General features: G+C 39.8%; 2 protein-coding genes across 2 annotated transcripts in view; both read right to left on the bottom strand.

The window, feature by feature from the left end:
- Positions 1-7,824, bottom strand: part of COPG2 (COPI coat complex subunit gamma 2) — a 330,424-nt gene extending 322,600 nt beyond the window's left edge. The window contains exons 1-4 of the mRNA XM_063099417.1: positions 7,722-7,824; positions 6,572-6,624; positions 5,680-5,760; positions 2,263-2,334 (exon numbers count right to left, since the gene is read on the bottom strand). Of these exons, the coding sequence (XP_062955487.1) occupies positions 2,263-2,334; positions 5,680-5,760; positions 6,572-6,624; positions 7,722-7,758 (243 nt within the window). The 5' untranslated portion in view covers positions 7,759-7,824. The remainder of the gene's footprint in view (positions 1-2,262; positions 2,335-5,679; positions 5,761-6,571; positions 6,625-7,721) is intronic.
- A 324-nt stretch (positions 7,825-8,148) lies between these two features.
- TSGA13 (testis specific 13) lies at positions 8,149-19,718 on the bottom strand. The gene is made up of 7 exons (XM_063101016.1): positions 19,708-19,718; positions 19,469-19,547; positions 17,512-17,583; positions 16,366-16,572; positions 11,521-11,663; positions 10,776-10,903; positions 8,149-8,318 (listed from the first exon to the last, which is right to left on the bottom strand). The coding sequence occupies exons 1-7, from the start codon at positions 19,716-19,718 to the stop codon at positions 8,149-8,151; spliced, it is 810 nt and encodes a 269-aa protein (XP_062957086.1).
- Positions 19,719-21,241: the final 1,523 nt, after the last annotated feature.

The following is a 21,241-nucleotide window of genomic DNA, read 5'->3' as shown; positions in this document are numbered from 1 at the left end:
TTGACTTCCTCTCCTCCATGAGCCTTCCTTCCTCCTACAGAGATCACCCACTTCCACTCTCACAGCCTATATCAATAATAGTACCCCTTTCCAATTTCATTTCCAAGCATCACACTCTCCAACCACCTGTACTGACTCCAACAATTCTTTCATTCCATCATGACCTACAATCCATTGATTCTTTGATCCTATCAACGTTTTTTGTTGTCCCAATCAGCCCCTGTTCTTACTTCCCTCCTAACAAAAGACTCCATAGTCAATATTTCATTCACTCAACTTACTTGCTTCTCCCTCTGTTTACTAATCTGGCAAATCCCCAATCCTGACTAAATTCAAAATCTAACCCTTCCATGCCTTAATCTGAACCCTGTAGCTGCAGAAAAACATTCACAATACTACCTGATAATATTTTAAATTCATAACCATTATCTTCAACAGGCCAACAATCCTACATTTACCTAACCCATTTCCTTGAATACTATTTCATATTTCCTTTTCTTAATACAAACCTTTGAGCTACAGTCCTCATTCTGTTTATTCCCTACTCTGCATTCTCTTCCCTGCTCCATGTCTAGCTTTTCTCTCCAAATGCCAGCCTTCTGAGCAATAGCAATCTCAGGCCCAACACCAGACACATGGCTGCAAAATTAGAGCCACAAAGAGGCAACAGTCTTCCATGACTTTATAACAGCCGCAATAGCTCAAAATGCCTACTTTTCTTGTCTAATTCATCTAATAAATACATAATTCCATAATACTCATAGTATTCATAGTGGTTTGGCTTTCTTGATTAAACCCAAATTTTTGGTACAGGAAGTGGTGAAACAGGACCTTAAGGATATGAACTTGAATTTACTTCTCCAATTTGATTAAAGGCATTAATGACTGTTTCCAGTGGTAAAGAAAACACTAGTAGTCCATGGCATGCCATGAAAAAATACTTAAAATATCATCTGTAGACAAGGACCTATAGAAGACAAAGGGTTGGGTAACTAAGTAGTTGCTGCCATAGAACATTTTAGTAAAAATAAGTTGTATAATGGGTTAATTAGTTGCTTCTAAGTACTCTGGAGAATTATTTTCTTGGGAAAAGAAAAAGGTGAGCTTAGAGTTTTAAATGTACAGTTTAAGATCTGGATAAGGGACCAGAAATCTATAACTGCCTTAATACAAAGCCCTATGTCATATGACCACAGGGCTGAGATTTCTGAAAAGCATATCCTGCAGGTGGCTTACTTACAATGCAAATTCAATTCACACCCTTGCAGGGTATCTTATGTTAAAGTTAGGACCTTGACTGGGAAGGAGTGGGGTCCTGCAAATTGGGATGGGAACATAAGGGCAGATTCTGATGAAGCTAAGTACTTTGAACCCCTAAATTCTGCCAAGCACCCTTTGCCAGTAGGAGCAGTCCTTCATCCCATGTCTGAGGAAATTAGTCTCCCTTTGTCTGAACAGTACATAATGGCCTCCCCCTGAGTTAGGTGGACTGCTGATCTTCCTGAGGACTTACTCCTAAAACCTCTCATTACCCAGGCACATAATCAGACTCAAACCCCAGGAGGTCCTGGGGGTTGGACACAAATTGTGACCTATGATGATATGCAGTACATACCAAAGAACTGTAAGATGTGGCCAATTTATGTTAACAGAAAGCTGGGAAATATATCACAGAACACCCTTCCCTGTATGGTTCTATGTTAAAGCTAGGCAAAAGAGAAACACGTGCCACATTTAAAACAGAAGAAAAGCAGCAGCCATTATGCTCTGAAGGTCAGGGTGGGCTAAGGGAATGAGAGACAGATGCAGAGGTGCTAGCAAGTTTATTTTGTCTTCACTCTTCTTTTTCTCTATTCCATGTCCCCTTCCCCACTCCAAATCCAGCTTTTCTTCTCAACTGCCAACCCTGCCAACCAGCAGCAACCTCAAACCCACCAAAAACTTGACTAAGAACTGACAGATATGGTAGCTATATGCACTGACATCTATATTAGTCCACCTTTGTAGTGTCATGGCAGAAGCTGGGTATTAACAGTTTTTGTGACCACAGGGTAGATCTGTGGAGGAACAGCTTTATATTACACACTAAAGTTCCTTCATTTTCACATGTCCTTAATAAGCATTTATAAATTTTATGAAGATAAACAGTTTTTAAGTAATTTTAACCATATGAAGCAACCCTCCCTAATGTGGAACACTCTAAAGTTCCCTGGGGAAAACGAACAAAATGAGCTTTTTCATTCTAAAAGAATAAAGACTTACATCATTTGACTGAAACAATCGAGTCATTGCAAAGAAGGCTTCTGTAGCTTCCATAGTTCCAAAGTGTTCACCCTATGTAAAATTTAAAACAGTTTTTTAAACTTAAATATATATATATATTCAGGATTTTCTCTTTATTTCTGAAAAAATCTTTTAGAACTCAGGGAAAAAAACTTTATAAACATTCTGCCTCTTTGCGATTTTTCTGGCTTTCAGTTTATAAACCTGCACGGCAATTTATCCACTCTTTATTTAAAATAATTTGATATCACACACCATGTTTAAAAATTCTGAAACAGTGGTCTGTAACCTTTTAGCAGAAACTGTTTTAATTTCCCTAAAGAATTGTGATTTACAAGGAGTTAGAAAATGGTAGCAAGTAAAGTTTCTAATTAGAACAGGATGTTATTATACTGCCTAAGAGCAGAGATCATACCTTTTACATTTCTGTAATCTAAAGCCCAGCACAATGCCTGACATATCACAGGAGCATAATAAATATTAAAGAACTATCTATTAGGAATCTCAGCAAACATGGCAAAAAAGGGGAGCAACCAAAAGGGCAGGAACCAGAACGGTTATATAAAAAAATAAGGTTTAAGGGGGCTACTACAAATCTCAAGATATTGGCTCAAGCCCCTAAAAACACACTTTGGATCAGAGTTTCACTCACTTTAATGTGCATAACAAATTATCTGAGGATCTTGCCAAAATGCAGATCTCAGGTGAAGCCTGAGGTTTTGCATTTCTAACAAGCTCCAAGTAGTATAAATGCTGCTTATCTGGGAACCACATTTTTTGAATAGCAAGGTGTTAGATAATCTATTTCACTAATATTCAAAACATTTCAGATCATAAACTACCTGAAACATTACCATTTCAATAACTGATTTCTTCATCAAAAGTAATCCTATATAATATTTAGGCTCAATCACTTTTCAGAACTTCTCATTTCACAAAAATATAATTAGTCTTCCATCTATTTGCCATGGGTATAAGAATAAATTTTGATGAAAAACATTGAAAGTTTAGAATGAAAGACAAAATATAATAAGAGCTTACAATTAACTGGAGTATCCAACTTGCTCATCAGCAAGAGATTTCCCTCTCTTTCATAAACATTTACTGAATACCTAGAAGCCCATGTACTTTTTAGTCATATTGGAAAACCTTAAGTCCCTACTTTTTGACTTGAAATTCAGAGATATATTAACTCTGGTAGAAATTTAAAAGTATTTCTCCTTAAAGCTCTACCAAGAACTAGGCAAAGAGATGAAACGAAATGTTCCCAAACCTGTTTATTTAGTTAATTGTGTTTATACTGTGTTTGATAATTTCTTTATCCAGATAATTAAATGTTTCAACATGAGTTGCCCCATGAGAGGTACTGGCCAATATAAAATTACATGCTATCCTGAATCAACTTTGACTCCTTGAAATTCTGTTTATATAATGTATTTAGCCAACTTGGACACAATGTGTGCTATGAAAAGTTAAATCAACCTTATTTTGCCTTAAATGTTTCTAATCCACAGAGGGATTATGCTGTTTGTGAACACATGCATTATATTTATAACCATGTGCTTGTTGCTTGGTCTCCATCTGCAAACAACAAAACTTAAATCTCTGGATGAGATCTTCAGTCACAAAATATAGTAAAGATAAAATATTCTCTTAGAATTCAAATTGGAAACCACAGTCGTCTTAGCACAATATGTAAATACCTAGGGTATATGAAATATATATGTATGTGTGTGTATTTATGTGTGTGTGTGTGTTTGTGTGTATATATACATACAGTCAAGCACCACATAAGGACATTTGGGTCAACAACGAACCGCATATACAATGGTGGTCCTATAAGATTATAATGGTGGCTACCCAGTGAGCTCAGTTGATTAGAGCACAGTGTTATAACACCAAGATCAAGGATTCGGATCCCCATACCAGCCATCTGCCTTAAAAAAAAAAAAATTATAATGGAGCTGAAAGATTCCTAACACCTAGTGACTTCGTAGCCATCGTAAGGTCTTAGCACAATGCATTATTCACATTTGTGGTGATGCTGGTATAAAAAAAAACCTGCCGCAAAACACGTTGAGGAGTTACTCTGCACCATAAAGATGAAAAAAATATATCTATGTTGAGGAGGAATGCCTAGCTTACCCATGGGGTGACCTGCCCAAAGATGGCTCAAACCTTTAAGATAGAAAGCTAAGAATTTGATGCATTAGGTCTGACCCCAAGTGAAAGAGTTGTTGTCTACTTTAGAATATTTGCATTTTTAAATGATTCCCACCCATCCCCACAGCAAAATAATAGTTAATAACAGCTAACACTCACTGAGTCCTTACTCAGTGTCAGGCACAATCCTCACCTGTAATTAAATTTTCCTAACTTTGTGGGGGTAGTATTATTCTAATCCCCATTTAATAACAGATGAGGAAAGTGAGGTAAAGAAAGACTTACTGACATAATTAGAGTGGGCCCATACTCTCTCAACTAGTGGTTGGTTTAAATGACAGGAAAATTCACTGCTGTTCTTTTTTCACACGATGATGAAATCGCCTAACAACACATTTCTCAGAACATACTCCTGTGGTTAAGCACGACTGTACATATATCTACATACACACACACATATATATATGAATCTATAAAACAAAATCATATTTTCTAAGGCCCTAGACAGTTCATGAGATTTTTTTACATATGAGGCAAAAAAAAAAAAGAAAGAAAAAAGAAAACAAATAACAATAATAGCAAGCAGAATCTACATTCCATGAGTAAATATTTTTGTTGGTTTAGTAATAAATATTTGCTGAATGCCTGAATGAAAACTATTCCTGAATGCTTACTATTCATCCAGCATTATTCTCAGTGCTTTTAATCACTGTAACTTTAAAAAACAGCTATCATCATAATCCCCATTTACAGAAAAGGCACACAATGAATAAGTTACTTGCCCAGAATCATATTGCTAGTAATGGTGGAGTAGGGATAATAATATAAAGTCTGAATATTAAAATCAAAGCTTTAACACATCACTATTTTATTAAAAACAAAAAGATAAAATATCTGGAATTCATCTGATTTTGCACATTTTCAGAGGGACATAAAGACCGCTAAACACATATAAAAAATATGTTCTAACTAATACTCAAATTCAAGTATTAGTAAGTATTTATTAAGAATCTACTGTGTGCTTAGCTGGATTAGTACCTCATAAGGAAAAAAGAAGTATATGTCATACACCCTGTGCTCAAGAAATTTTACAGATTATTATGTTAATCTAATATTTTTTATATTAAGTGAATTTAAAATAAATAAATAATTATACTTTTCACAAAGCATTTCACTACATGTTCTGTATTTCTATGTTAGGACACAAATATGAGGAAAATCAAAATAATTTACCTGGTTCAGTAAGTAAAGAATCTTTGTAAGAATATGCAAACATCTTCTTGGATTGATGGGAGTTTCATTGAATATACGAGCCTATGGAAACATAAAAAACATGATGTTATATACGGCATATTTTCTACCTTTTCCACCACAGATCACAATAAATCAACTTTAATAACATAAAGACTATTTTTAATCACAATATACAAATAATGTTAGTTGTCTACACTTCTCAATTTACTATGGTATAAGATAAATTAATTAGTAGATGTGGCCTTGATTTTCCATTCTACATTGTCTACCTCATTCCCTTGGGTTGACTACTTCAGCTTTATCCCTTAAATAAGAATCACAATGTTTATCTACATCATATGAATACAATGAGCTTAATATCTATAACTTCTTTCAATAACCTTGTACTGAACACCTCTTCTGGCATTTTTTTATTGAAATATAATTGATTATACATATTTATGGGGTACAGAATTGATTATCAATACCTGTGTACAATATGTGATGATTAAATCAGGATAATTAATGTATTCACCATTACAAAATATAATTATTCTTTGTTACCTTTAACCAATTTGTCGCTAATCCCCCTTCCCCTGCCCTTTTACCACCTCTAGTAACCACAGTTCTGCTCTCTCCTTTGGAAAGTTCAAAGTATCTGAAACTATTTCCAACATGTGGCAGAGCCTGCATGTCTTTGCATTTCTATAAGTTCTAGATTCTCCTGTGGCAAGTAACCCTTGTTCCTTTTCCCTCAAGTCTATATTCTCTGACCTCATTTACATTCCTTAATTCTTATTCTGAATGTCCTAATCATAGTATTTCAGGGGTTCTCTGTCCACCACTCTAAAATAGAATAGAAAAGAAAGCACAGTATACTTCCAAGCCATACCTCCTGTAAGACAGCACTCTTCTCCAGATGCTGAAAAGGATTGGAGCCACTACCTACGTATGTTAAAAAAAAAAAAAAAAAAAGTCTTTAAGAGCGGTCCTACACAAACTTATTTACTTTCTGGAGAAGGTTGCTGTATGCATGGTAAATCTCATCTAAGTGAAGTGACCACTGGCTGTCACAGTGATATTCATTACTAATATGCATATAAATTGAATGAAATCATTTTGCTTGATACTAGCTTTGTCATTACCACACTGCAAGAGCTTGGACTTCTCTTTTGCAGGGACCCTGCCCCAAACGAGTGTCTTCTTTCCCTGCCTTCTTTTCCCATGAATGTTATAAATATGTCATTTTCCACAACAACCAAGACTGATGAGATTGTGTGGTAGGGCACTTTCCATTTTCCTAAAGGCAAGCACTATTTTATGTGTTTCTAACATCTACTGAGCGGCAGAAACCAAGAGTTTCGCAGCGAATCACATAAGCCTAAAACTGGAAGAGGCCATGGAGGTTAACTACCCTAACCCTCTACCACACTGTGAGAGCAGTTATCAAACACTGAGAATTATTTTTCTTTTGCAGATGGCTTGGCGTCTTCCCTATTTGCTCTGGACCAAAGTCGGGTAACAAAACGCAAGTCACTTCTGGATGCCTGAGCATTCAATGAGCTATGTCCCAAGGGACAGTCTTGACGCCCCACCCCTCCCCCCCAGGAAGGCTATATGAGACCTCAGAGTTCATATACACACACCCTGTCCCGCCCACCCTAGCCTCGAGAACGGTACGCTCCCACTCAGGGCCTAACCCCACCAGCACCCCCCGCCTCCGGGACGCGCGCAGGAACCCCTTCGACCCCCGCCCGGCCCTCCGAGAGAGGTGGAGGCGGCTCCAAGAGGCAGCGCCGGGGGGAGGGGACGGGGGCGGGGCCCGGGCGGGCGGCGGAGCAGGAGCGCGCAGCCCGAGGGGAGGCGCTACGGGCAGGCCCCCGGCGGGAGCGGAGGGGCGGGGAGGGGCCGGCTCCAACTCCGGCCCCCTCACACGGCAGCGCCCACGCCCCCAGCCCCGCCGTCCCGGAAAGCAGGTGGTGGCGGGCGGGGCAGGGTGTCCCCCCAGGGCTGAGGGTGGGCGTCAGAAGCCCCGCGCGTACCAGACTCCTCGTCCTTCTTGTCGAATTTTTTAATCATCTTGGACGACTTCCCAGCGCCCAGACCCACCGCAACCGTCCAAGGCGCCGCAGCCGGCGAGCGGAAGAGGCTGCAGGAAGGCCGGTCCCGTGCTCTCACGCCGGTTGGGCCGTCGCGCCGTCACTCGGGGCAAAGGCCCGCCCTCCCCGGCCGTCGCGCCCGCCCCCGCCCCCTGGGGACCCAGCCACGCCCTCTCTTCTCCTCCCCAAGCCTGGCGGGGGCGGGGCCGGGCACTGCCCGCACCCCCGGGGGCTCGGTCAGGCCCCCACTCGGCCGGGGACCCGGTAGTCTACACCCCGTAGCAGCAGGAATGTGGTTTTATTTGGTTGGCGACTTCTGCAGGTCCCTCAGTCTCTGGAGAGCGAGTCGGGAGGCCTGAAGGATTTGTTTTCACTTAGTGACAGTGGAATTTTTGATAAACCACTGCTGGGCCCTTCCATTGCGGAAGGCGCTTTCCCCTGGCGCGACTCTGGTGGGCTTCTCTTTGAGGAGCGATGAAAGGGTTAGTGGTTCCCAAATCACCTTGGAAATCGGTATTTCACTCACTGACATCTTGGAAGCTACGACAAAGCACAGGACACTTTGGTGAATGTGGATTTCCAGAAGTCCTAGAAGGATACTTACTGTGAGGCGTGAAAGAGGCCCGCTTAAAGGGATCAGAGAGCTGGTCTTTCCTCCCAGCAAGAGGGTAGATTTTGGAGCGCGAACTACCATTCCCAACCTTCCTTCTACTTCTGGATTTCTCCCCTTCATCAAAACCCACTTTAAAATACACTGCCAGTTTAGGGTCTTCTTGTTTTATCCCACCCTTTTCAAATGATCGCATCTGCAACCATACTGGCACATATAACTCTTCCTAAGTTAACACGCATCCACTGTATCATGTTCCTCTTAGCCTTTTCCCAATGTATACGTCGATTTTCTGTTGTCTTGTCTGAAAGTGTGATTAAGAAACTTTTTCTACCCTTGGCTTCAGTGGCATTGCTTTATCCAGATTCACTTTCAACCCCTGCCTGTTCTTTGGAAGCTTCCATTGTCGGATCTCCTTTCTCCCATCCCTCCCCACTTTCTGAATGCACTATACCTTGTAAATAGCATGTCAATCTGTTCCCTCATCCCTACTGCCATCACCTTAGTTTAGGTACTATCATGTGTCATTTGAACAGCCTCCTAACCAGCCTTCATGGCCCACATCCAAACCATTCTCTATGTAGTTTTTATTTTTATGCCTGATAAACATGGAACATTATTGGGGGAAGGAGGGGTTGCTAGCCATCTCTTTTGCTTGAAGTGGTAACATTGGTTCAATTTCCCAGTAGACTGTTTTTGTTTATGAAATGCACCATAATGGGCCCTGTAGATACATAGGTAAGTATTCACCCATTTTTCTTGAGGGAAACTGTAGGGTCACCAAAAATCTAATAGATGCTGCAGACCAATATATTAAGTATTCTGTTTAGAAATTAAAAGAGTAAACGATTTAACTGTTTAGAAATTAAGAGCTTTAACTCTGACTTGACTAAATGTACTACTATTATGTTTGCCTTATCTAGCTTATAACGTACAAACCATACTTTCTAGGTGGACTTTCCCTTGAAGAAAATAAATGTTCATACATTTATTCTGTGGCTGAAAAATAAACAGATTTTGGGAAAGGAGAGACCCTCTTCCTCTTCCTTGGGCCAAGGGTATCGGAAGCCTAGGCAGAGACAGATAAGCCTGGAGATTCCCAAAAATGGGTAATGTGACAGAGGTCTGCTGGGAAGTATGAAGGAATTGAGGTTGGGTTTGAGGCTAAGCCTAAGAGTAGCCCCCTTTAAAGCAAGATAAATCACTCTCTGCTGTTCTTCAGCTTTTCTCTGTATCTATGATGTTATGTTTCATACCACAGGTTGGTTTTAGCTGCATATGGGGAGTTGACTGGCAGGAGGTGGGTGTGGGGCGGGGTGGCAAAATGTGTAGGAGGAGCAGAGAAGACTGGAGAAGACAGTTAAGGACTGACACAACATGACCTCATACCTCTGGAACTGTGATTGGGCTGAGAATGGCTGGCAAAGGTGTTAAGCAATCATTATGAAGGCATTGTGGAATAGCTAAGGGTACCATAGGGAGTCCTGGAAATTGCCTGAGAAGAAAAACCCATTAGGAGAAATGGACCTTATCTTGACTTCATAAGCTGGTGAAGTCTGAGAACCCGCTGATTTTACCTCTAATACACAAATGTGTATTCAGTGCTCTAAAATCCTTTAATGGGTCCTAACTGCCTATTGGATAAAACTCAGCCCCTTATTTATATAATCTATAAGGCCCTTCATGATCTAGCCCATATATCTCACATATTGATGTACATATTCATGCTCAATAAGTGTCCAACACTTAGTAGGTACCCCATAAATGTCATTAAATGAATGACAATGTGTGAGGAGCATTCTCATTGCATCCTTTTCCATACAATGTTATCCCAACCCCCAAAGAGACTTGGGGACCTCTGAGACTCACAGACTTATCCTTGGATAAACTTTTAGAGCAGTTTTCCTCGAAGTATAACATGGTACCACTGGGTGGTTTTAGGTGGTACATAAATAAACATTTTAAAATTTAATTATTATGAATTTGATTTAATGTGTGCCAGAAAAAACACAATTTGCCTATCAAAACCATGGTGTCAATGATATAGTATTAATTAGAGCGAGAATTTTTTAAAATCCTTTTAAAGAAAAACACTAAATTGTGGAGTAAATAATACATCAATATGGCAAAAACTATTAAAGTTGTAGGTGTTGTAATTTGGGAAACACTTTGCTAGAGCTTTCTTGAAATTTGAGGATTTGAACAGGGTCCAAAGCCTAGTACCACCTGAGCCTTTGTTAGTTCTTTGCTTCCATGCTACAAGGAAAAATGGTCTCCAGAACCATCATAAGAGATGCCAATTTGCTCACATCTCTAATCCCCATGTATTCTACCTCCAGCCCACATCTCAGTCCAGTAAGTCATTGCTTTGAAAAAGAGGAGCTTACCATCTTTCCTCATATCTCTTTCAGAGTATGTAGCAAAGTCGAGCTGAGGGTACAGTTTTTTCTGTTTCTTCAATGCACAGAGATTTGAATACTTCCCTTCACTCTTGAAATCATTGTCAGTGGAAAACCTTAAAAAAGAAAGTTCATTTGTAAGATCCTAGGGCAGAGAGTTAATGGAACCAGTCACTTTAAAGTTGGCTATGTTCTCAGAGATTCTGAGGGAGAAGGGACAAGGACAAGAGGCTGTTGACTGGTACAGAGTGGGAGTATTGTTCTGTGGCAAGGGATGCTTCTGGAACTTAGCACTATAAACCTTTGAAGGAACTCCAAAATCTTCTCTCTCCTTTCTAAACTGGGTATAGGCTGCTCCTAAAACCAGTTTCAAATAAAATCTCCTTTGTATTTGTGTTCTTATAGTACATTGTTCCTATACTGTATAGTTCTTAACTTGCACTGAGAGTACATTTTTTTCCTATTTCCTCAAAGCACAGACCTTTGAATACTTCCCTTCACTCTTGAAATCATCAGTGGAAAACCTTAGTTTTGCATTACTGTTTGTTTTTCATTAGAGTGTAAATAAGGTTGAAGGTCATGCAGGAAAGCTGTCTGTGTCTTATTATTATATGGTGGTACATATTCCGTACAACCAAAAACTGTGTTTGTTAAATTGTGTTGAAAACAGACAGTAAGATGAATAAGGAAAAGATAGGAAAGAAACTGAGCACAAAAACAGCCAGGACTTCACCTAAACCATTGTTTTCCTTTGGATGTAGAACGGTCCAACAGTGTCAGAGGGAAGATTCGTTTCAACCCAGATCTTAACTTTTTTTCCTGAGGCATCAGGGGCAGCCGGAAGTTCTCAGTGGGTTTGTGCTGTTGATGACTTTCCTATGGCAGAGGAAAGAAGACTGTGAGTGAGGAAGCTGAGTCTCTTGGGATCTAAAGTCTGGACTAAGTTTCTGCACTAGTTCCAATTCCCCCAGAATGATGCAATGAACCTGTCAGAGAGGGAAGTGGGAACTTAGAAAACAGAACCAGAGAAAGTGTTTCCCTAAGTGGGGTAAAACTTATTTGTTTCATTGCCAGACGACTTATCCAAAGCTTGGCCAGTTTCCCAAGTGATTGAACTTGCCTACTAGCCCTTGGAAGTGGATAGAAGAGGAAGTTACCCAGTCTAGGGAAGGATTCTATCAGTAAATTGCTTGGGAAACCAAACATTTGGTAATTAATTGGATATAGATCCATGGGACTCTTCCTTCCTTTCTTGGAGATGGCTGCCTTATCCATATTCCATTTTCTTTCTGCAGTGAAAAGCCCATGGAATGGGATGTTTTGTGAGGTAATAATTTCATCATTACTAAAGGTCATACAATCAAAGACTCTCAGAAAGAATCTTTCAGTCTAACCGTCCATCTGACAATCATATCCCCTCCACAATCTCACTATCATGTGGTCAATCTTCCTATACCTAAAAACAAACAAAAACAAAAAAACTAACAAAAAACCTGAACCAAGTTCTTCTTTGACCAGCCAGTAGCTATCTCCCTGTAACTTTCACCTTACAGTCCAAACAGAACAAATCTAGTCCCTACCTTAGGAGGAATGAGGGTCCTTAAAAATTTTGAAGAAATCCATCTCATTCCTCCTAAACTCTGTCTCTTGCAGGCTAATCATTGCCAATATCTTGAATTTTTTTCTTCACAAAACACAGCTGTGAGTTCCCTTGTTCTCCCCATTTATCTCATTTGAGAAAGTTACAATTTATATTCTTAATGTGTGGCAACCTGAAATGAAAACAATATGCTGGGTGTAGTAATTGCATGGAGCACCCTCTGACCCCATTAAGGTGTCTATTCAGAAGTCATCGCCTCTTCTGAGAGCCTTTCCTAACTACATTATCTAAAATTGCCACCCACACCCCATCATATTCCTTTTCCTGCTTTGTCATGGCACCTATCACATTATACATTATCTGTGTGATCGTTTACTTGCATGTGGTCTGTCTATCTCACTAAAATTAAACTTCAGTAGAGCAAAGACTTTAGCTTAGTCATTGATATATCCCTAGCACCCTTAATAGTGCCTGACACATAGTAGGTACTCAATAAGTACATATTTGTTGAATGAATGAATGACCAAACTAATAAATTGACATACTGAGCTTTTTCTTTCAGATTTTTAAAGCCTTTTTTAAAAAAAATTCTTGCTGCTGCTGAACGATGTCTTTTCTGACTTACTCTACTTAAGCTTTTCTAGTTTTTTGCGGTTTTGATGTTGTTGTTGTTGTTGTTGTTGTTGTTGTTGTTGTTGTTGTTGTTTTGCAACTGGCTGGTACAGGGATCCAAACCCTTGACTATGGTGTTATCAACACCGTGCTCTAACCAAGTGAGCTAACCAGCCAGCCCATCTTCAAGTTTTAAGGAATAGAAAACCGTTCAAGATACCCCAACTAATAGGTGTTTTATTGTAAGAGCACATATGCCTAGGAACTAAGACATAGTTAACGATCCAGCCGTAAAAAGAGCAGAAACCTTAGCAGAGCTGGACACCATAGCTGAAAAACAGGAACTGAAAAGTTATTTGGAATCCAAGACAGCACTAGCTAAGGACTACCATCTTGACTATAGCATATCACTAATATGGCTCTGCTACTTTCTTTCTGTCTGCTTCCTTATTCTCTTTCTACCTTGTTTACTCCTTACCTTTATTCTGTGTGTGTGTGTGTGTGTGTGTGTGTGTGTGTGTGTGTATGCACACACATTTCTTCTACCCATAACTTCTGCTTATTTCTTCTTTTCTATAAATTCAGCCTGCCCATACTCTACTTTCATACTTTCACAGCTCCTACACTACACTTCTTCCTTATGGCTTGATTCTTTAACGGCTTCACTCTATGTGTCCCTCAAACTTTCATTCTCACTGCCTCAATCTTTTCATTTCCCATTCAGCGACCTGGAAGCAAGAATTTGATTAACTCAGGGTGTAGTGGGTTGAATTATGTCCCCCCAAAACTCATTGAAGCTTGAATTGTATCCCCCACATTTTATGTATTAGACACTTAGCCCCCACTGTGACTGTTAGGAGGGTGGGAAATCCTATTAAGGTAATTGAAAGGTGGAGCCTTGAAGAGGTGATTGGATTGTAGGACCATGCAGTAGTATTTGGATTAAAAATGGTGGTCAGGGGCGTGGTTCTGAGGGCTTTAAAAGAAGAGGAGAGTCTGTCTCTTTCTCTCTGCTCTCTCTGCTTCTACCATCTTGCAATGTGAGACCCCTAAGTCACTGTCGCCACCACCAGATGGACTTTGGACTTCCCAGCCTCAGAAACTGTAAGCAATAAACTTTGTTTTTCTTTATAAAATACCCAGTTCCATGTGTTTTGCTATAAGCAACGAAAATAGAGTAATACACAGCGATTTTGGTCATTGGTGGGTTGATTGCCTTTTGTTTTGTTTTTTGGGTTTTTTGTTTGTTTTGGCTTTGGAGTACCAATGTACACCACAGGTCACTAACCAGTCTATGAATTTCACTTCACTGGGTATGGTATCCTCCTCTGGTCCTAGCTAGGAGTATAGACAGGGTCATGTTGTACAAAACTGGACCTCTTAGTGCATTCCATTCTTTAGGAGACTGTGGTGGGGTCGGTTTCTCTTAGAAGGGGCTGTGAGTATAATAACAACTACTGTTATTATTATAACACATCTGGTACATTCCACAACTGGTACATTCCACAACTTGCTTACTAAAACTCACACTCTTCTTATACATATACCTGGGCATAGCAAAATAATGCTTTTCTTGTATATGATCCTAGGTTCACAAAAGGTGGTCACATTTGTTCAAGCAAGAGAAGGAGAAGAGAGGATACAGTGTAAATATTAAAGAGGCATTGTGGATGTTGGGCATTTCAATCTTGGGCTTGTTTCAGATGGCCCCATAAAATTACAATGGTGCCAGTCTTTGACAATAAGATCCTTAACTTTGTTCATTAATACGATTTAACTGGTAGCACACTTTGCTTGTGAATACTATCAGATTCTGCACTTGACCTGAAGGAGTCTCAAAGCGCTATCTGTTGGAAGAAAGCTCTTCTTGCAGCCAGGTTACAGGATAGCCTTGTATTTCCTTCTCTGCCTTGAGCGGAGCAATCCTGGCCTGGCATTTGTCTCTCTCTCTCTCAGTGTATGTTATAACCACTACCATGAGAAGTGACCACTGAGCTTACTGTCAAAGGGCACAAATTCTGAGATCCAAGAGACCACAGGTAATGAATTGTTAACTTCGTCAGTATTGACCATTGGATATTAGCCTTCTATCTTCCACTTGGAAAGGAATCTCTCACTGCTATTTATCTAGCAACTAAGAAAACACTAATTCCAAATTCACCACGTTTTATTATAAGTGCCTGTTTTGGGTAATCCCACTTCCAGCATCAAATTTCTATTAGATTCTTTGTCTGCACTTTCACTTATCTATTTTAATTTCTTCTTGTTAGATCAGGCCCTCTCTCAAGGCTCGCAAGATCTTTTTCAGGCCCTGATTTTTAAATATCTCTTAAAATGATTTTCTTCACTTCTTCTGCCATTGATTTAGTTCAATTCTTTAGTATCTCTCACCTTGACTATTATAATAATATCATAACTAATCTTTCTGGGTTTTATAATTTCCACGACTAATGCACCTTTTGCAACCTTCAAAATGGTCTTTCTAAAATGCAAATTTGATTACATCTTTTTATCTCCTGCCATTTACTCTCTTACATCTCCCTGAATGCACCTGACTTTCTCACATCTCCATGCCTTTGCACTTCCCTCTGGTTGGAATATTCTCCTATTCTTTAGTCATGGGTCACCTCCATGATCACTCTCTTTTCTCCAACAGATACATTGTTCTCTATGCTACATTACTTCTGTATCTTATACATTCGCCTATTATTCATATATCCTGATATTTTATAATTACTTTGATTTATCTCATTTATTGATCTGCTTCTCCCATTAAACTTCAAGTTCCTTCAAAATAGAAACTGTCCTATAATCATCTTTATATTCTGGTTCTTGGCTTATGGTATGTTCAGCAATTGTTTTTTGAATGTAATTTGAACATCTTTAGGCTATAACAGAAGTCCAAATGTCTGACTACTGTGATAGTAAATTCCCTCTTCCCCTCTGCTGATCCCCAAAAGCAATGGATGTAAAGCATAAACTTTTACTCCTTTTCCATTTATACATTCATTTCTGTTCCTTATTTCTCATTTCCTGATTTGTCTTTTACTACTTAATTCTCAACTAGTAAGCCAGTGGGCAGTTTACCCTTTGTTAATTACAAACTAAATTTCTGCACACTTTCCAATTAAGACCTCATTTTTCTCCCTGCAATGAAGTTTCATGACCCAAGCTTGTAGAATTTGATTCTGAATATTTTCCAGGCTCTCCAGATTCTGTTTTTGAAGCATATGGCCATGAATAAGAAGGATGGGGTAGTTCCCTGAATACTATTCTCCCTGTTAAGTTAGCTCCCTTCTCCAAGTTAACTCCTAATTCTTTGGGGTCCATACTTAGGGTGCAAAGAAACTTCCCCAGGTATCATACCTTGAGCAGAAATTCCTTGGAAAAGTATCCCGGTGCATTGTTATATTCTTGCTGGCTGATTGAACAGGGAGGTGGGTTGTTGGTCATAATCAGTAAGGTCTTATCCTGATCATACTCTGTTACTTTTAACATGAAGCTTGTCATTTTCCTGTTTTGAGCCAGAAGTTTCTGTAGTGCTGTGGGCTTCAAAGGTTCATAGTGCTGAGCCTGAGCAGACAGAAAAGTTTCCAGACAGACCAAGAGACTAGGTCAAGAGAAGATGGATAAATCAGTTGGCCGATCTTTTGCCTCTGTGGGGTAGGGACACAGGCTGGACAGAGGATGGACAAGTCCACTCCAAAATTGCTTTAATCAGAAACTATCTGAAGCTCTCTGTCCCTTTCTTCCCTCAGAGCATTCCCCTGAAAATAGACTAAGGGGTTGGGGAAATTCAATGGGAAGGTGTTCACAATAAAAGGAGCAAGATGACTTAATTCTTCTGAAAAAGTGTGATGTAGTGCCTAACATGCAAAACATAGCATGCAAACAGAGAAGTCTTTATGTGGCTAAACCTAATTGGCCTTCTCTACAACTCTCCAAGAGGCAGAGGGAGAAAACTATCAGGGACCACAGCTCCTTGCTCAGGGAGTTCTCCAGTAGTATACACAGACCAATGCAACACCTCCCTTATTTACGTCTTCCCACATACCAACACTTCTCCACAGGCACAATCACATTAATGTGCATTCATCAGCACAACATTAAAAAGGAAAATCAATCGCTAAAGACAGCATGCCACTTAAGGTGTGTGTGGGAAAGGGGCAGTCTCCTCCACTCCTTAAGTTTGCTTTTCTCTCAGTGGGAGGAAGGCAGAATTTGGGAGGGGGAGAAAATGAATTATACATACGTTTTTCCTTAATATACATATGTTTTCCCAATTTAAAATATCAGCTGTGGGGACTATGTTCTTCTTAGTGCCCCCATCCCACCTCACCACCACAATTCCCACCCACACTGCCTATGGCATAGTACCCTAGGAGTGTGCACACTCATAGACGCTGGGGGCACTCGGAGGCACTGGGGATACTCTGATACTCTGCTATGGGCCTCTGCACCGCTGCTGAAACTTTCCCTTAGAGATCATGGGGGAACACTTTTTCTACCTACCAAATTTGGATGGACTGTGTAATGCCGAAGGTTCTTTAGAACAAATTTTGATTGCCCAAGTGTATCAAAAACCTAAAGACAATAATCACAATTAGTAGTTTCAAACTGCACATTTCCTAAACAGTATTCCATTCCTTACCTCACCTTAGTCCCTCTAAAAACTGGTCTCTAGTTTATACTAAGTGAGGAGAATACTGGTGCCTCATGTTTTGCACCCTGAGTTTGTGGAATGAGGGCACAGCAATGAGAGCTGGGTTCTGAAACATCCTGACAGGGAAGCTTATAGTCAGAAATGTGGACCAGCCTTAGGAAACGTCAAGTAAAGCTGTTAGGAGATGAAGTAGACAAGGGCAGCATTGAAGTTCAGACTGGGACAAATCACTCCAAGGAATCACCCCTTTCTTCTACTTTTCCCAAATCTATAAGAGCGAAATCAGATGAAATCAACATGGTGGGCAACCTTTAAGGAGAAAAGCAAGGTATGAAAAGGTAATAACCTAAGGGTTGTGGGTGCAAGGGGGCCCTAGGGACAACTCTGCTAACTGAGCTGGGAGCAGACACACTCACAGAGAAAGGCAGAGCAACAGTACATTTCACATTTTTTAATATCTCTGGAGTACATGATTCTTCCAGAAATGTTGCAAAAAATAACTGAATTTTGGTGACACTTCTGTCTACCACTTTGCATTTTCCTGCTGGTGGTAGTGCTGGTGATTGCTTGAGTGTTGTGTCTGATAGGAGAGGAACTGAGCCTCGTCCAGCCCCCTCCTGTTGCCCCCACTGTTGTTGCCTCCCCTCTTGCTTAGCCATAGGTCACCTAAGGAGGAATCAAAGGAATAAGAATACAAGAAGATAAAAGCTCTGAATTACCTTCTTTTGGCTTAGCATAATCAGATATTAGAAAAAAAGGAGAAGAGCACAATCCTGTGTTTGAATCAGCATTTTTAAAGATTACCAGGCCCCCAAGGAGGTAGTAAAGTTAAGATGAGGTGCAGAGAAAAGGGAACATGCACTGAAAGGCGAGTGAAGCAAGAAGGCAAATGGAGAAGAGGGAAGTAGTAAGAATGGGACGGAACTGTGAGGTGAGTGGAGGCGTCATTACGCTGCAGGAGGAAAATGCCAGGAGTGGGCAATTGTTGGGGGTTGAGGAAGAACTGGGAAGAAGGAGGAAAGAACCACTCATACATTCTTTTAGGGAGGGTGGATGAAATATGGGACACACCTAAAGATGCAATCATTTAATTTTTATTACCTTTTGGAAAACTGAAGTCCATTTGTTCAAAACAAGAATGCATTATGAAAAGCCTGCTTCACATATATGACATATATGATATACTTAGAATCATAGAAGTCTAGGAAATTTTTATTTGGGGGAAACTGTGAAGACTTTTTCTTTTATAGATTTTTTAAAAAAATTAATTTTAGAGGAGGAAAGTCCTTGGGAAAAATGTTTTTACTCCTGAATTTCTCTGAGGTATTACATCACTGTTCCAAATTAGTCTCCAGCAGTAGACTAAACCCACAAGATTATCCAAATTGGAATATGTTTTTAGTTTTGTTGTGTTGAATTGCACTATCTGGCTGATGAAAGAAAAGTTGGCCTGGAAAATTCACTTGAATATGATAAATCTGGGAAAACAACTAAGATACCCAATGGAGTTTTGCTACAAGAGTAGCCATAAGGTCTAAGGCAGTCAGGGTTTAACACTTCCTTACTCCTTAAGATAGATTTCTGGTTCCTGGGTTTTTTGCCCTGATTTGTTGCTGATGTGTCTCTGTCTCTTTTCTATGCTTTTTTTTCCCTTTCATAAAATTAGACAAATTAACCTTGTTCTCTATATAAATCTCTACCCCTTTTTGTTTTCCAATAGAAAGTTGGTGAGACCCAGCTTATAAAGTACTCTGAGCAATTCCAAAGAAAGATTACAAATGAACATTTGCTAATGCTCTTCCTTACCTCTTCGCTATCGACAGCTAGCCCTCTCTCAAGTTTAACTGAGTTATATTCTGAAGTCGTTGAATTGTCATATTGAAACCTGAAAAAGAGGAGGAACATCTAGTTGCATTTTCTAACTCAGAGGCCTGTTCTTCTGCATGTTCTCAATCTCCCTCACCAAAATTTGGGAGCCTGACATAGAAGAGCCCAATTTAGGTGATCACTAATTGAATATGTAGTGAAGAAATAGGACTCATTACCCAGCCTGCATGCTAGGAGAAAAGAAAACCTTAGTTTGAAGGGTTAAACAAGTGGGACCTCTTTGAGACAGGGTGATATCTGATAAGTTGGTTTCTTCTAAATTAGGGGTTTTAGACCATTCAAGGAAGAGCTCTAGTAGACTGCTTAAGGAAATTCTTTTGGGCAGATAAACTCTCATAATAATACCCTTAAAGACCACCTACTACTTTGAATGTCTGTCTGCCTACTCTTTCTCCACATGGAAGTGGCCCTGCATTTGCCAGTGATTGGCCAATAATTAGCCAATAATTCCACGAGAAGGAATAAAGTTAATGGAACTCCACAAGTAAATTTCCGGTTCTCATTGACCTTGCTTGGATTATGGGCTCTCTCATCTTCCTAACCACATCTAAAATTTTCTCTTCCTAAAACTAGTGTAGTAAAAATTATCATCAATGGCAAATATTTTTACATTTTGCTCTTTCACTTACTTTCCTATCCCCCACCCAGATACCAGTTCCCTGTGGGGAAAGGGGGAGGAGGGGAAGAAGTTGCAATATTAGTAAAGTATTACAGAATCCCTGACTGGTTCTTTTTAAACCTATCTATTGCCTGAACATAATGAAAGATGCTCATCAGTAAGATTGGGTTAATGATTAAAACAAATGGCCTGCTTCCTCCTTAGAGACAGTTCCATTTGGGGATTAAACTAGCTCAAATTAAGAAGAATTCTGCAACTACCTCAAATTAGACCTCTCCCCTTTAAAAAACGAGGACAGCAGAATAAGGGCCAAAATAGTAGTCAGTAGGTCAACTGGCTACAGCATGGTGCAAATAATCCCAAATCCAAGATCAAATCCTATCTGTTGCTGGCCACCACCTGCACCATTAACTCAGGCCAGTGGTCTTAAAAATTGTCCCAAGGGGAGCAGGTGACCCCTTATGGATAGACCAAAATAAATTCATCTCAACATCTGAACGTTTGTGGCTTTGTGAAGTGTTCTACTGCCTTAAATTATCTAATAATTAATATTATAATATAATATTTACTGTAGCACTTTTTAAAATGATTATTTGGTATCTAAAAGGCAGCACAGGATCCCAGATAATCTTCTTCAAGGCCAATTTAAAGCTTAGAACTACATGAAAAGTGCTTCTTCAGACCAACAGTGTCCATCTTGAGCAGCCTGGTGCTTTCTTTTTGGCAAAGCTACTCTAGTTGCTGCATGAAACATAGACCAAGATCTGGTTTTTGATCTGGGGACAGTCAATCAATGAAAATGTATTTAATGATGCTGTACTCTGTGACTAGCACTGTTCAAAGTGCTTTGGGCTAAAAAATAAGTTAGTATAATGTGGTATTTATAACTTAGTCGGACAAACAAGACTACACACTTAGCATATTTCTTTTGGACCATTGCTGTTCACTGCTAATTGGGCCTACTGCAGGCAGGTATTCACACGAGGCCAAACTCAGTGTCTCTAAATAGTCCACGATCTGCAGGGGTTCAATTCAATCCAAATGTTCTTTCCTTAGCACACACCATGTGCCCA

This window comes from Cynocephalus volans, chromosome 6 (genome assembly GCF_027409185.1).
Source record: "Cynocephalus volans isolate mCynVol1 chromosome 6, mCynVol1.pri, whole genome shotgun sequence".
Lineage (NCBI taxonomy): Eukaryota > Metazoa > Chordata > Mammalia > Dermoptera > Cynocephalidae > Cynocephalus > Cynocephalus volans.
The sequence above is the reverse complement of the archived record's forward strand: the minus strand, read 5'-3'. Positions and strand labels throughout refer to the sequence as shown.

Excerpts from the sequence above, each read along its gene's own strand:
- TSGA13 (XM_063101016.1), bottom strand. Across the intron at positions 16,573-17,511 it reads ACACAGTCCATCCAAATTTG|GCTCAGCACTATGAACCTTT; the intron begins GTAGGTAGAAAA and ends CTGTCTGCTCAG. Across the intron at positions 10,904-11,520 it reads AAAGGAAAACAATGGTTTAG|GTTTTCCACTGACAATGATT; the intron begins GTGAAGTCCTGG and ends TTCTTTTTTAAG.